We start from the raw sequence: 14,023 nt of genomic DNA, 5'->3' as shown, positions 1-14,023 counted from the left end.
ATTGGCAATAGGCACAGAAACAGAAGATGACTAGGACTAGAGCACTGAGGACCTGCAACTAGAAAGGAAAAAGTGAAGAGGGGGAAAGCTCCTCTTGACAGATTTTGAATGTACACTCTTTAAAACTGGTAGAAAAACATTTGTGGAAAACACCATGGAATGTAAAGAAATAGAAGAAATCAAAGAACAGAGGGTGGGCACGGCAGAAACATAATAAAGCCTTTTGATTTGAAGGAAGTTTGATAAAGGCAATTTATATGTGCCCTTATCTGTGCTGTGGGCAATTTCCAAATTTTAGTAGAGCAGTTGAAAGAGACCAGGCTGTAGTTATACTCCAGGTTTGGAGGTATGGTGAAGGAGGAAGGTGAACTGCCCAAGGAAAAATAATTAAGGGACTTTTGCAAGAATTGGGGGGGAACAACAGAGCCCATTTGGAAGCAGGAGAATGTCATCATAATCAGTCCTTTTCCCATGAAAATAACAACAACAACAACAACAACAACAACAACAACAACAACAACAACAACAACAATTTTATTTATACCCCACCCTCCCCAGTGAGAACCAGGCTCAGGGCGGCTGACATCAATAAAATTACAATAAAACGTAAAAGAAAGAAAATCAACTGATTAAAATGCAGATTAAAATACAATTTAGAATTTTTTAAAAATAAAATAAAATGCAGCTTTACAGTGTTTTTCTTACTACAGGTAGGTAGCCGTGTTGGTCTGGGTCGAAGTAAAATAAAAAAATTCCTTCAGTAGCACCTTAAAGACCAACTAAGTTTTTATTTTGGTATGAGCTTTCGTGTGCATGCACACTTCTTCAGAGGTGCATGCACACTTCTTCAGAGTGTTTTTCTTACTGCATAATCCTATACATGTCTACTCAGAAGTAAGTCCAACTGCATTCAGTGAGACTTACTTCCAGGTTAGTAGGTATATAGGACTGCAGCCTGAATTATCCACATTGAAATGGATAATCTGAGTGAATCTCACAGGAATGATCCACCCGTTGAAGCTGTTTGCTGATGGGTATTTCCTGCAAAATCCATGAGGATTTTTCTGTTATAACACATTCACATTCTCACACTAATGAAATCACACTAATTCCATTACTGTGTGTGCTTGTGAAAGAGAGAGCGAAAAAGAGATGATAGAGAAGAAAGTATAACATTGGAGGAGACACCAGTGAAGAGTCAACAGAAAACACTACCATGGGTATGACTCAAGGAATTTGATGTAAAGCAGAATGATGAATTCAGTGAGCAGGCAGATAATACAGGGGAGACTTATTAGGTGAATCACACTTGAAAAACTAGCCCTTTTATTGACACCTGAGGAAGAGATGGACTCCACTGTGCTTAGATACTGAATTCTCTCTAAAATCCAGACCAGCTGCCTGGTAAGATTCAATTTGTCCTTCATTCAAGGACATTATACCCCCATCTTTGTTGCAAGCCACTCCAACTGCATAAAAGTACAGATGTTCTGTGGGGAGTGACAGTGGGGCAGCCATTCAGGTTATCAAACCAATGCCCTTTCCCCACAGAGTTGGAGGATGTGCCAATAGATTCAAAGCACTTGCCAAGATTCCTCTTTTCTCTTGATGATGGTTCTAGCTGATTAAGTGCCAAGACTCTTTTGACTGCCGTGCTCACCAAATATATGGTTGCAAACACTACAGCAGAGTGCCTAACCTGTAGCTCTCCAGGTGTTATTGAACTCCCAACTCTCATCAACCCCAGCCAGCATGGCCCAATGGTCAGGGATGGTGGAAGCTGCAGTCTGGCAATATCTGAAGGACCTCTGGTAGGCACTCTTGTCCTTAAAACTTTTACAAAAACCTGAAATTCCGTATTTCGCAAAACATTTATCTCTTTAACCAATGATAAAACTGCTTACCTTTCTAACATTTTGAGGAAGAGGGGATAAGAAGAAAGCTATGCTTTTTCCTTCCAGTAGTTTGGGTTGCCTGCCCCAGCTCTATTGGTCTGTAAATTGTTTACAGTATTATGAGCATGCAAAATGTTGACAGAAGAATCCAATTCTGTTCTTCTCTGCAAAATATTACTTTTATATTAATAGCCCCCCTCCTACTGGGTTTTAGATGCCCTGGGCAGGATCTCCTGTTGAGTTCAGAAAAAAATTCATCTCCTACAATGTAACAAAAAGCTCAGCAATTACCATTCATATGAAGAGTAACTACTTAGCTATGTGCTTTGGGGTTATTTTTTTCAGTGCCTTTTCTAATAGGCCACCTTTATCAGTGCTAGAAAAACCCCATAGCTACTATGTTCCAAACAAAATCCTTGTGGCACTGATCCCATTTAAAACAAGCAGCAGCAGCAGAACTCAGAACCACTACAATATTGTATCTCTTTTCCTGTCGCCTTCCACACACTAGAATGAGAGAGCAGAGCAGAAAGGGGCACAGGGGTTTACGTGAATCCTACGACGTCAGTGTGGATCACATTAACTGCATGTTCTTATAGAGATGAGAAGCCAAACGTGTGAATTGCATGTAAACATCACCGTGGCTATTCATGAGGTTTGTGAGAGCTTCTTGACCCTCCGTGTGTAAAATCTATTAATTCTGCATGCCGGGATTGCTGAGAAAATGTATGAATAAATGAAAGGTTGAAAAAGAAAGAAAGAAAGAAAGAAAGAAAGAAAGAAAGAAAGAGAAAGGGGGAGGGGGAAAAGATAAGAAAATCTAGCACTTGAAATTTTGTAGCTCAGAACCATGTGAATAGGCAACTCTGAAGAAAGGAAGGTTAATATTAAGAAGGATTAATACACAGCAAAATTAGATCAATATAAAAATGGAGGAACACAACAAATGTTGACCGTTGTCTTCTCCTTAAAAATACATACATTGATACATACAGTTTTGAAGGCCCATAGTACTTATTGTGAACTGTTTACCTACATGGTACCTACATGGCAGGAGTGCCAACTTGGCCCTGCGACTATGGGACCCCGGGGCTGTGGGTGCCATGCAGCGTGCATGGCCCTGGTACTGAAAATTGTGGGTGCTTTCATGGGGAATTTTGTGGGTGCTTGGGCACCCAGGGCCCCAGGGAGTTGACACCTATGCTACGTTGCTATCCAATGCTCCCCCATGGGGATTCTCAATGCAACTCACTATTTGCCAGGTGGCTCCACTGCATTCTAACGGCCTTACACATGTGGCTATGTAGCAGTTCAGAGAATTTGACACAGATACCAGCTTATCAGTGGAGCAGGGAATCTGCATGCATAAAACAGGTGCTGCATCTTCCCCAACCTGTACTGGATTCTGCTACCTGCAAGCAGAACGAACGCATCCATCCTTCATTTATGTAGGTCAGTACTGGATGCTGTTGCACACGGATAAGCTGAGCAATACAAGAAGCTGTATGTACACATCAGTGGGGAAACAGAAAATGTGAGCTGGTTAATGTATAAGGTGCTTACCAGTAGAGTCACATGATGCAAATCAGGGTGTTCATCCCCATTGATATTTTTTTTAAAAAAATGTATATGGGAATACATACCCTCAGACACAAACTGGAACTACAATACATGGCTTAACCACAGACACAATCATGTTACAACTCATACACAACATCTTCTTGCACTTAATTTTCTCTAATGAGGGCCTTGTAGACTGTCATCCCTTTCACAACTGTCATATTTTACATAAAAGTCCCAATTTCAAAAGATAACAGATGTTACATGGATTTTTCAGGCACTAAATCTTGTGTAGAATTAGGTGTAGGAAGACGCAAAGGTACAACTGTTGTGCAATATATATGTAGGCAAATGGCAAATGTGTTTAGAAACTTTTTCTTTTTTCAGCTTTTGAGTGTGTTTTTAATGCTGAATTAAAAAAACAAACACCTAGCTGACTTTTCCATTTTTAAAGAATCTAATCTATTCAATCCATATATTCCCTTCTACCTAAAGAGATTGCGATCCAAACCCATCTCACACTGGGCTATGGGGAGTTTGCATTGAGCAGAGCTTCCCTCCACTTGCTTCTGATGTCTTATCCAGCCTTCTTCCACCCACCAATGGCAAAAGGACTAAAGCATCACTCCACTAGCCAAGACCTCCCACTTCCACCGCTCAAATGGGCAGGCAAAAGAGCTGCCAGTGATACCCCTGGGAGCAGAGCCCTGAGGGATGCCCTGAAATTGGGTGTTCCAAGGACACTGCAATTCTGAGCTGACATGGGATCCACTGGATCATAAGCTACTCTCACAGCCAGTGCTGGTGAGCATCAGGCCTGATGTGGGCCCAATGACTGTACCAGCCTGGAACTAGTGCACATATAAGGCCCAGTCTGCCTGCCCACACATGCCACTGCCACCATGAGTGGCTGGCATGCAGGTACAGTGGTGGCCTCAGCACTCCACAGACCCTCAGAAGTGGCAGCAGGAAGTTTGTGTTGTTGTCTCAGTAAGACAAGCACATTTTCTTCACTCAGTCTTACCAACAAATTAATCATCTGGTCATTTTATTGCTTACATGTGTTATGAGAGCTTGCAGCTTTGGTGAGTTAGACTGAAATGATCACTTACAAATTATGGAGCTCAAAGGCTTTATTCATGCAGGAGCAGATTTATCTTGGTGGGAGAGAGAGAGAGATTAGCAGACATCTTGTATCAACAAGTTGGGAGAAATGGCTCAGTTTTCAGGGGTGGGGTTAACAGACAAAATGCTACAAACAAGTCTACTAGACAAACAGTGTCCTCATGTGGTTTAAAGTAACATGTGCATTAACTAGAAGCTCAGAATAGAAGGAAATGCTTTTCTCCAACTTTAATTATATAAGCAAAATAGACTGTTAATACATATATCTATCATGTAGCTTGGCCTAATAATAACAGAGTGGGTGGCAAGTTCTACATTTCTGTTCTCTTGATTTTTGTACAAGGGACTGCATCAAGGACCACAGACTTCGACCACAGACTCTTAATCAAGTCCAAAGATTAGGGATGAAGATGAATATGCAAAAATTTATATATTTTTAAATTGTCTTCAGTGAGGCCTACTCCCAAGTAAGCATGCATGTAGGTTTGCAGCCATAGTCCCATTAAAGTCCAGATTAAGTTCCTAGTTTCAGTATTATGCATAAACTTTCCACAGTGTTGCCCCTCAGACAAAGCATTCCCTTTGCACAATAACCTGTGCCAGACTCTCAAGCATAAACTGGAAGTTAAAAACATGTAATTACAAACACAAGTCTTTGCCAGGTCATGTGCTTCTGAACACAACACTGATAGCTATTGGGAAATGAGGGGAAATCTTCCCAGAGTAGAGCTTAAAAAAGCTTTATATCACATTCAGTGGCTTTTTTTTCTGGGCTTCAGAAGTGCCAGAGGCCTAACAAATGAACTATACCAGCCCACAAGTTCTTACATGGCCATGGATGGATTTTCTCTGAGCTGAAGGTCCTTTGAGCTGTAAGACTCGTTTGTTTATTTTACAGGGTAAAGATTAATGCTACCATAATGTTAATTACATAGTTCTCCGCATACAAGGAAGATACCTTAAAATAAATAAATAAATAAATAAAATAAAAATCCAGTTTTCATTGTTACTGCTTTCCAAATTTCTCAGTTTTCTTTTCTTTCACACCACTCATGAATACTAATAAGCACCTCACACTTCAGCAGCTAAGACTGCAATCCTAAACACACTTTATCTGAGAATAACTCCTGTAAAATGGGGCATACTTCTGAGCAGACATGTATAGGGTTGCACTGTCACATGTTTTCCTTCCCTTATGTATCTGATGCAGTTGCACACACACGTTGTATAAGACTGAATGTCCAGAATCTGGAGTTCTGAGGAATATATTCCCAGAATAGAAAAGAGAATTGGCTGTTCAAGAAACAAAAGGTGCAAAGCACCTTTGTAAATTACAAATATGAAGTCCCTAAATGACCATTTTAAATGGTATTGCTCTTGAGGTGGAAGCAAGATGCTTTATATTGGCCTGATATACTCATTTGTGCTCCAGAGACCAGCATCAAACTCCTCCACCTCCTTCTAAGTGGTGCAAAGGTGCTTTCCGTCAACGCCCTTAAGGTGAGAAGGGTGTCCGGGAACTTGGTCCTTGAAGAGTTTTCTTTTCTTCCTGTCAGAGCAGAATAAAATAGCAAGAAACGGGATGAGGGATAAACTGCCACCAGTTAAAAAGAAGCAGACCGGGAAGGTGCCTTGTCACCATGGCAACGAGGCCAGGAACATTTCTGAAAGATGGGCTTTTTGCTTGCTTTTCGCCTGCCAATCTTCCTCTTCCCTCCTTCTCTTCCCTCAAATGTAACTCTCCCTCTGCAGGAGACACGCTGTGACATTTACACTCCCACTAATAAGCCGGCTGCATGATGGGCAAACTCCTTGGGAGAGCGTCTGTCACAAAGCCAAAACAGCAAGGCTCTGCAGCCGAGGGAAAGAGTTTGATTCTCTCAGGCAGTTAGTGCAGGGATTGGTGCCTTTCCCCCTCCCCCATTCTCTTCATGTTCTATTATTACTAGTGCTATTAAGTCAGGAGACTGTAAGAAAAAGCAGCAGGCATGGTCTTTTGGAGCCAAGAAGCCAAGGCAAGCCATGGCAAGCTGGAATTGTTTCCTTGCCTTTGCGGTGTGTGGCAATGACCCTAGTGCCAACATCCAACTGGGAAGGAACTATGTGATAGCAAGACAATAGTCACTCTCCAGAGAACCTCTTTGCAATTAAAAACCCCATCCTTCTAGCAAAGAAAACGTGAGAGCCAAGAAGTGGCAAGATGCCTGTGGAGCAGTTTCAAGCCTAAATCTACATTGTGACAACTGGATTTTTGACAAGTGCACACACTCTCTTCCCCCTCTCTCTCTCCTTCTCTCCAGCCAAGCTTCCTTTGGCCTCATAACCCATATTTTCCATGCCATTCCACCCACCCTGTCCTGTTTCGACTGTGGTAGCAAGGAGGAAAATTAGGATCATGGCTCTGAGTCCCAGTTGTGCCATGCAGCCTATAGACATTGAGCAGATGTATAAATGGCACTGCTGCTGACTGTACTTGCGTGGTAATTCAAACGGGTGTATTTCCATTACAATTACATTGCCTGCCCCATTGGCAGCTCATTGAGAAACAAAGCACTGATGTGTGAATAGGTTTCTATCAGGAGATCTTTGAAAATCTGAAAGAAGGAAATTTGAACCCCAACTTGCACACACAGCACACCCTGAACATATATATCTCTCTCACTCAATATCCATTTCCCCTCTCATTTTGGGTGAGTGAGAGGAAGGGGGAGGGACAAACAAAAAAACATGAGCTAATATTTACACTTCTAAATGTGAAAAGAACATGATCAGATCTTCAAAGTGGAGACCGGCTGTCAAATATCCCCTTTCTGCAGATGGGCAACTAGTGCGATGGGTTTTTGAGCACCAGAATCGTGATAAAATTGATAGTTTGAAAAGGCTGGAATGTTTACAGCTAGAAAATGCATGAAAGATGAATCTGGTTTAATTGTTCATCAGCATGGCAAAGGCTAGAGAAGAGTTGAATGTGCATTGAGCTCATTTCTGGAGCAGAGATTCTTATTTCCATCTCAGAATTTTAGGAGCGCAGTCTAATAGCATTCACATTTCAGTGCATAAAGAAGAGAGGGGGAAACAAATACTCCATGCCAAAGGTATCTGCATGGTAAGCTCCATTGTCAGAAAGCAACCCTATAATTTGAATTTATAGGTCATACTAGTGTAATTCAGCCCGTTGAGTAAACGGGCGCTAGAACATCCCGGGGTTCGGAGAAACGCTTGCGCAGCGCTTCTCCGAATCCCGGGACCTGTCCTTGCTGTCAGCAGCAGGGGGACAGGAACTAAGGAGGAGAAAGCAGCCCTTTCTCCTCCTTCCTTCCTCTCCCCCAGCCGCCGACAGGAAGGAGACATCCCGGGGTTCGGAGAAGCGCTTGCGCAGCGCTTCTCCGAACCCTGGGACCTATGCCAGGGAGGAGAGGCTCCTTCCCCGCCCTGGCGGCATCGGGCTCCGGGGCCGCCGCCGCGGCGGGAGCTGGACCGGGCTCCTCAAAGGGGCCCTTCCTCCCCCCATTCACCTCCACCAGCCTCCACCCTCACTTCCCCGACGTGCCCTGCAGTGAGGCGGTGTCCGGCCGGGAGCAGCGGTTGGAGGAGGCAGGGGGGAGCGTACATGTGTGCAGTCTCTTCGTCCAGTCCCTGTGTCCGTGGGGCAAATGCGGAGTAGCACGGACACAGGGAATCTGGACGCAGAGACACTTGCACATTATTATATAGGATAGCTTTGGGGTTATTATGAAGCTACAAAGAGGCTGTGTGAGGGAACTAGAAGTTTGACTGTCTATAGATTAATACATTATAACTTATTATACTAAAAAACTCACACCAAAATCGAAAATGATGGATAAAACACGAACTTTTTAACTGATCTGACAAGGCTGTTGCATTTCCACCTTCCTTTTGAAAGATTCACAAAAAGTTGCATCATAAAGTTACCAAGCTTTTATCTTTTGAGATGGATTCTAACAACAGCAGAGATCTCAGAAAGCACAGCGTATGTTTCCACTATCCCCTGCACAAGAAGAATTGGCTGTATCTAAAGATCGTAGATTTGTGATTCAATCCATAGGCTTTAGCATTCGCAACATACACGCTTTGAACTAGCTGTGTTTTATTTAGAGAGTAGTGAGTAGGTGAGCATGTAAAAGTAAGGCAAACGGCCCCACTGCTGAACCGGAAAAGAGGAGCAAGATTAAACATTTTAAATATATATATATTCCTACTTGTAAAGACCACTGTCAGTGAATGAAAGCAGACGAACATTTTAGAATATAGCGGACATTTTGACACATATTTGCTGCATCCTGAATCATTTGCTTTCAGGGCAGAGGATGTATGTCAACTTTTATCAAACTTTATAATATTTGTCTGGTTTTATCTTACATTTACATTTGCCGGCTGCATTAATAACATTAATCTGATATTTATGACAGCCATGACAAAGTCCCTTTTTTATTTGAAAGTTGTAATATGGTCTTGGAACCATATTGCTGAGAATTCAGGAACTGACTGAACACACATAAACAACACTGTTCTACGTTAACCTTTTATGACTCAATAATCCCTTGTAGAAATGTTCCTCTGACTTGAACAGCCTATTCAAGCACTATTTACCGCAGGTAAATCCCAGCAACCATCTGACATCTGTGATCTGCATATTGTTAACTAGATGTGAAACCAACTAACTAACTAAAATTCCAAGTTTAGATTCACAAGTGTTTATTTCATTTGATAAAAACTCAGACCGAATCAGATGTATTGAATAGTCATCACATTAGACACCAATGTTTGCTGTGCTGCTAATTACAGATTACAGATCAGCTTCTAACTTTGTAAAATAGGGAAGAATTATACCTATATGTTTAATAGGGGCAGATAAATTACTGGGTGTTTATAAAATCAGTTTGCAATCAACATCAAACACTAAAGATGATCAATAGGTGACTAATAGCCCTCCTTTATCAATAAACATTTTTTTAATGCATCAACTGAACATAGGCACATAATAAATGCTCTTTTGAGTAGAACTCAAATGCATGCCTATGTCAGTGTCACTGCAACCTGGATATTGCACAAAGGGGGAGGGCCAACTCAGGGGAGAATAAAGTAAGTGATTTTGATTTGTTGCTCAGCAACAGAAGTTGCGGGGGAAACAATCAAAGAAGAAAAGGAATAGGCATTTCCAAGAGAGTGAGTTATTTTAGGAGAGGAAAAGATTGGAGACTAGCAAAATGTCAGCTCACAGTAGATAACATTTTTTATATCAATAATTGAAAGTCCCTAGGCATTTGAGGGCACATAAGCATTTAAGGATGGTTCAAAACATCTAGTCCACACCTTTCCCAAAGAGTTGCAAAGCCACTGAAGTGTTTAATCAACTTTGTGTGTTCAGTGGGGGAAGAATATTCAGATGCAAAGAAGGGAAGTTGAAATGTCTTCTGTGTATTTTAGAACAAGTGGTGGCTTCCCAGGCTTATTGTATCATATGTAGCATTTTATGTCGTTGTTCTAAAGAATAGTGTTATGCTAACAGCATGTTTCCCCCTCCCATATCCCTTCTCCCTTTTCCTTTCTCTTGTAGGACAAAACAAGTGCTTTGAGTCTCAGCAACGTAGCCGGTGTTTTCTACATCCTCATCGGTGGGCTTGGACTAGCCATGCTGGTTGCCTTAATCGAGTTTTGTTACAAGTCCAGAAGTGAATCAAAACGGATGAAGGTGGCAACACATTCACAGGCCTTTCACACCTTCTTTCTGATACCAGCCAGACTCCTAATATTCCTTTAGGAATGGATCCAAACTAGGATGGCTTTTAGGCTAGAATGTCAATATTTAAAGGCCAAGGAAATGAATTTTTCCTGGCCTATTTAGTGTTCAGCTGAATAAGACCTGAGTAATTTGCAAATGAGCTAATTTGCAAATGGTTTGTAGCCAGAATTAATAGGAGTTGTGGGACATGTGTTGAAGCCTATGTTTCCAGCATTCTTAACAAACACAAACCCCACCCTGGCTTGAATCAGAGTTTAAGAACTAAAACAGGCCAGGTTATCTGGCTCTCTGTCCTTGTAAAATGGGATTGCTCTAGGCTAATTTAATCATATCTCACCATGGCTATTTGATTGGTATTGGAAAGTCATTCTGGGGAAAAAAGGGAGAGAGAGAATCCTTGCATATGAAGAGTCACCTTTAGACATTGCTGCATCCCCAGCCACCTGAGTGTGTAAGGTCCTTTTGATTCCTTTTGTTGCACCACTGGGGAAATATCTAAGAGAGACGTTGCACAGGAAAGATCCACAAGTTTCAGGTGCACAATCCTTACTCAGGTGTGAAATTTACTATGTAGCCTTGAACAACAGAGTCATCACCAGGCAATTGTTCATGTAAATGACACAGGATACCATAACATTTGGGATTGCTCTAAGCAGCCTAGCATTGCTTATGACAGAGAAAATATTCTCAGACATCACAAAAGCAGGTCCTCATGGCAGTTTCATTCTTAACTAGGTCACTTTTTGTGAAGCCTCCTGATGGTGTCACATTTGACCCATGCGAAGATTTCAGCTCTAAAACTAGCTCACTGCCTGGTGTGGAAAAGTCACTGTGTCCCAATCCAATGAACCACCGTTGAGTTTCTTTGCAGAAGTAGGGATAATTTATGATTGTCCATTCAACTTTGCAATTCTGAATCAGTACTTTAAGTGCAGAATTGTTTACAACTGTAAGGAATTCCAAAGCCTTAGAGTGACATAGCCTTTGCCCACCATCTTAGTCCCATGATCTGTGAACTCAAGACATACCCAAAGTAATGGTTGTACATTTGTTGTCTTTGTTGTTATTCGTTTTTTGTAAAGAAAGTACACTTCTACAGAGCATGAATACATAAAGAAATATCAGCACTCTCCTTCCAGCACTCCTCTGCCTTCTTCCACTCAGTTTATCAACCCTTTACCCACAAAATAAGAAAAGAAAGGAGGGAAAGCTTGTGCAAACCAACTCTTCAGGTGGAATCTGAGCAGCAAATAACAGTCAGCTGACAACAATTTTAATTTGTACACAACTGTAGAAATGAATGCCAGATGCACCAGGCTTTTCCTTTTATTAAAAGTAACTCTGTCCTTATTAACCAGGTATAACATGCATATATCTCACAGTTAATACACAAATGAGGAAACGGGTTCTAAGGTGCAAAGATTTCAGGGAGTCAATGTAACACCACAGCCACCTTGTGAAATAGGTTAGGCTGAGATATATTATTGCTTTCCCAGTGACTTTCAAGCTGATGGGTATTGAAACCTGGTTTCTGATATCCATGCCTAACTGTCTATCAATTGCACTACACTTCAAGTTTAGCCTATACTGCTGGGGAACCTGTACCACTCTAAATGATGTTGGACTACAACTCCCATGTATCTCTGACTCTTGGCCTGGGGCTGATGGGAGTTCAACAACATATGGAGGGCCAGAGATTCCCAAGTCCTGCTCTGTTGCATATGAAAACACCCTTCAAATTCAGCTTTTATTGTGTGAGGAGCTACAACTATGTGGAAAAGCTTATTCGTTACACTCTTGTGATCTTTCACTCTTATCCTTATGACAATAAGCAATTCTAACCAGTAAAGGACTTGCGTGCCCTGAGAGAACAAAGAAAGTTTTAAGACTTTCTTCTACATCATGGTCAATGCTTATCACAATATTTACAAATTGGGTTGATGTTGCTAACCTCTCCAGCTACCACCCAAATGTCCTTCCAAAGTCAACTTCCTTATTGCACTTCTTTCAGTTTGGGACCTGGAAGCATGTGACATGCTGAAAACTAGTGGGGAAGAGTGAGGCCTTGCCAGGGAAAAAATGGGAGGAGGGAGAAATTATTAAACATTAACTGGTCTTGTCCAGTCCACCAAATATCCATATCCCTAACCATGCCTTAAGTATACAGTGGTGCCTCGCAAGACGAACTTAATTCGTTCCATGAGTCAATTCGTTTTTGTGAAAAATTCATCTTCCGAATCGCGGTTTCCCATAGGAATTCATTGAAATTTCTTTTCTTTCTTTTTTCTTTTTCTTTTTTTTTGCCCATAGGAATGCATTAATTAAATTTCAATGCATTCCTATGGGAAACCGTGATCCGCAAGACGAATTTTTCGCAAAACGAATTCATCTTGCAAGTCACCATCAGATCGCAAGACACATTCGTCTTGCGAAAAATTAGTCTTTCAGGGCATTCGTCCTGCGAGGTACCACCGTATTTCAGATATGGGATAACTGAACTTTTTCCATTGGACCACCTAAGCTGTTTTTAAAACAAAAAACGCAGTGGCAAACTTTCTACCCTAAGATACGTTCTTCACATGTGGGTGTTTTGAGCAAGAGGGAAAATAAACTCTGATAGAATAAATATTAATGACATTAAAAATGTGTTTGCTCTGAATATGTATGCCTGAATAACTTGTTCATTTCTAAGCTGAATTGACAGGGAAGGGATCCAAGAGTACTAGACTAGACTGAAGAAATAAAATGTTGTCTATTAAAATTGCCCAGCCATTGCTAAGGACAGGGGGAGACCCCCCTTGTCTCTCTTAAAAAGGGTTTTTGTTTGATCCCACAGCAATCAATCAATGAAGCCATACGAACATCAACCCTTCCCAGAGCATCTGCAGCAGGAACCAGCAGTGGAGAAAACGGACGGGTGGTGAGCCACGATTTCCCCCAAACTATGCAGGAGATTCCATGCATGGGTCACAGCTCTGGGACACCCCTGGGAGCGACGGGATTATAATTACCCTTGATGGATATTCTGGGTGAGAGCAGGGTCTCCCTAACCCCAGCCTCTCCAGTGCAAAAAAACCAAACCGTTCAAGAAGAGGGACAATGCACTGGATCTTTTAGAGGAAACCAGATTCATTTTCCTTTGTTTTTGTTTGTTTGTTCGTGTGTGTGTGTGTTTATTTTGCAGTAAATCCACAGGCAGAAAGCATGACCTGTACTGCAATAAGGAGAGGGCAACTGGACTGAACAAAATTTGGAGACATCCCTGAATACACGGTTACAGGAACACTGAGGAAGACAGCGCCATTTTGTTTTTAACTTGGTTGTTAATAAGTTCTTAGTGTGTGCAATATATATATATTTTTCTTACTAATTCCCGTGATGTCAGGGTAACCTCAGCCCTGCCCTGCTCAAAAGTTTAAAATCAGGTTTCGTTTGGGATGCAAACCATACATGTCTGTGCTACTAACAGTGAAAGGGGGTGGGTGGGAACAATTCCTCTGAGACAACAGGACTCTACTGTGTGTTGAAGTTGTTGCGACAAAACTAACTAGGCCATCGACAGAGAATTCCACTATTGAATGAAGGATTTCTAAGGCAGTTGAAGGGGAAGCCTTACATGGAGAAAGGAGTAGGAAGACTTCTGAATGGGATTCCAGTGGTTGTATCTGGATTTGGGAGA

At 41.7% G+C, this 14,023-nt stretch overlaps 1 protein-coding gene across 2 annotated transcripts in view; it reads left to right on the top strand.

The window, feature by feature from the left end:
* GRIA1 (glutamate ionotropic receptor AMPA type subunit 1) overlaps nt 1-13,499 on the top strand; it is a 205,981-nt gene extending 192,482 nt beyond the window's left edge. For both annotated transcript variants that reach the window (XM_035105716.2, XM_035105717.2), the window contains exons 15-16: nt 10,159-10,293; nt 13,160-13,499. In XM_035105716.2, coding sequence (XP_034961607.1) covers nt 10,159-10,293; nt 13,160-13,351 — 327 coding nt within the window. In that variant the 3' untranslated portion in view covers nt 13,352-13,499. The remainder of the gene's footprint in view (nt 1-10,158; nt 10,294-13,159) is intronic.
* Nucleotides 13,500-14,023: the final 524 nt, after the last annotated feature.

This window comes from Zootoca vivipara, chromosome 2, assembly GCF_963506605.1.
Source record: "Zootoca vivipara chromosome 2, rZooViv1.1, whole genome shotgun sequence".
Taxonomy (NCBI): domain Eukaryota; kingdom Metazoa; phylum Chordata; class Lepidosauria; order Squamata; family Lacertidae; genus Zootoca; species Zootoca vivipara.
This window is presented reverse-complemented; position numbering and strand designations above follow the sequence as displayed.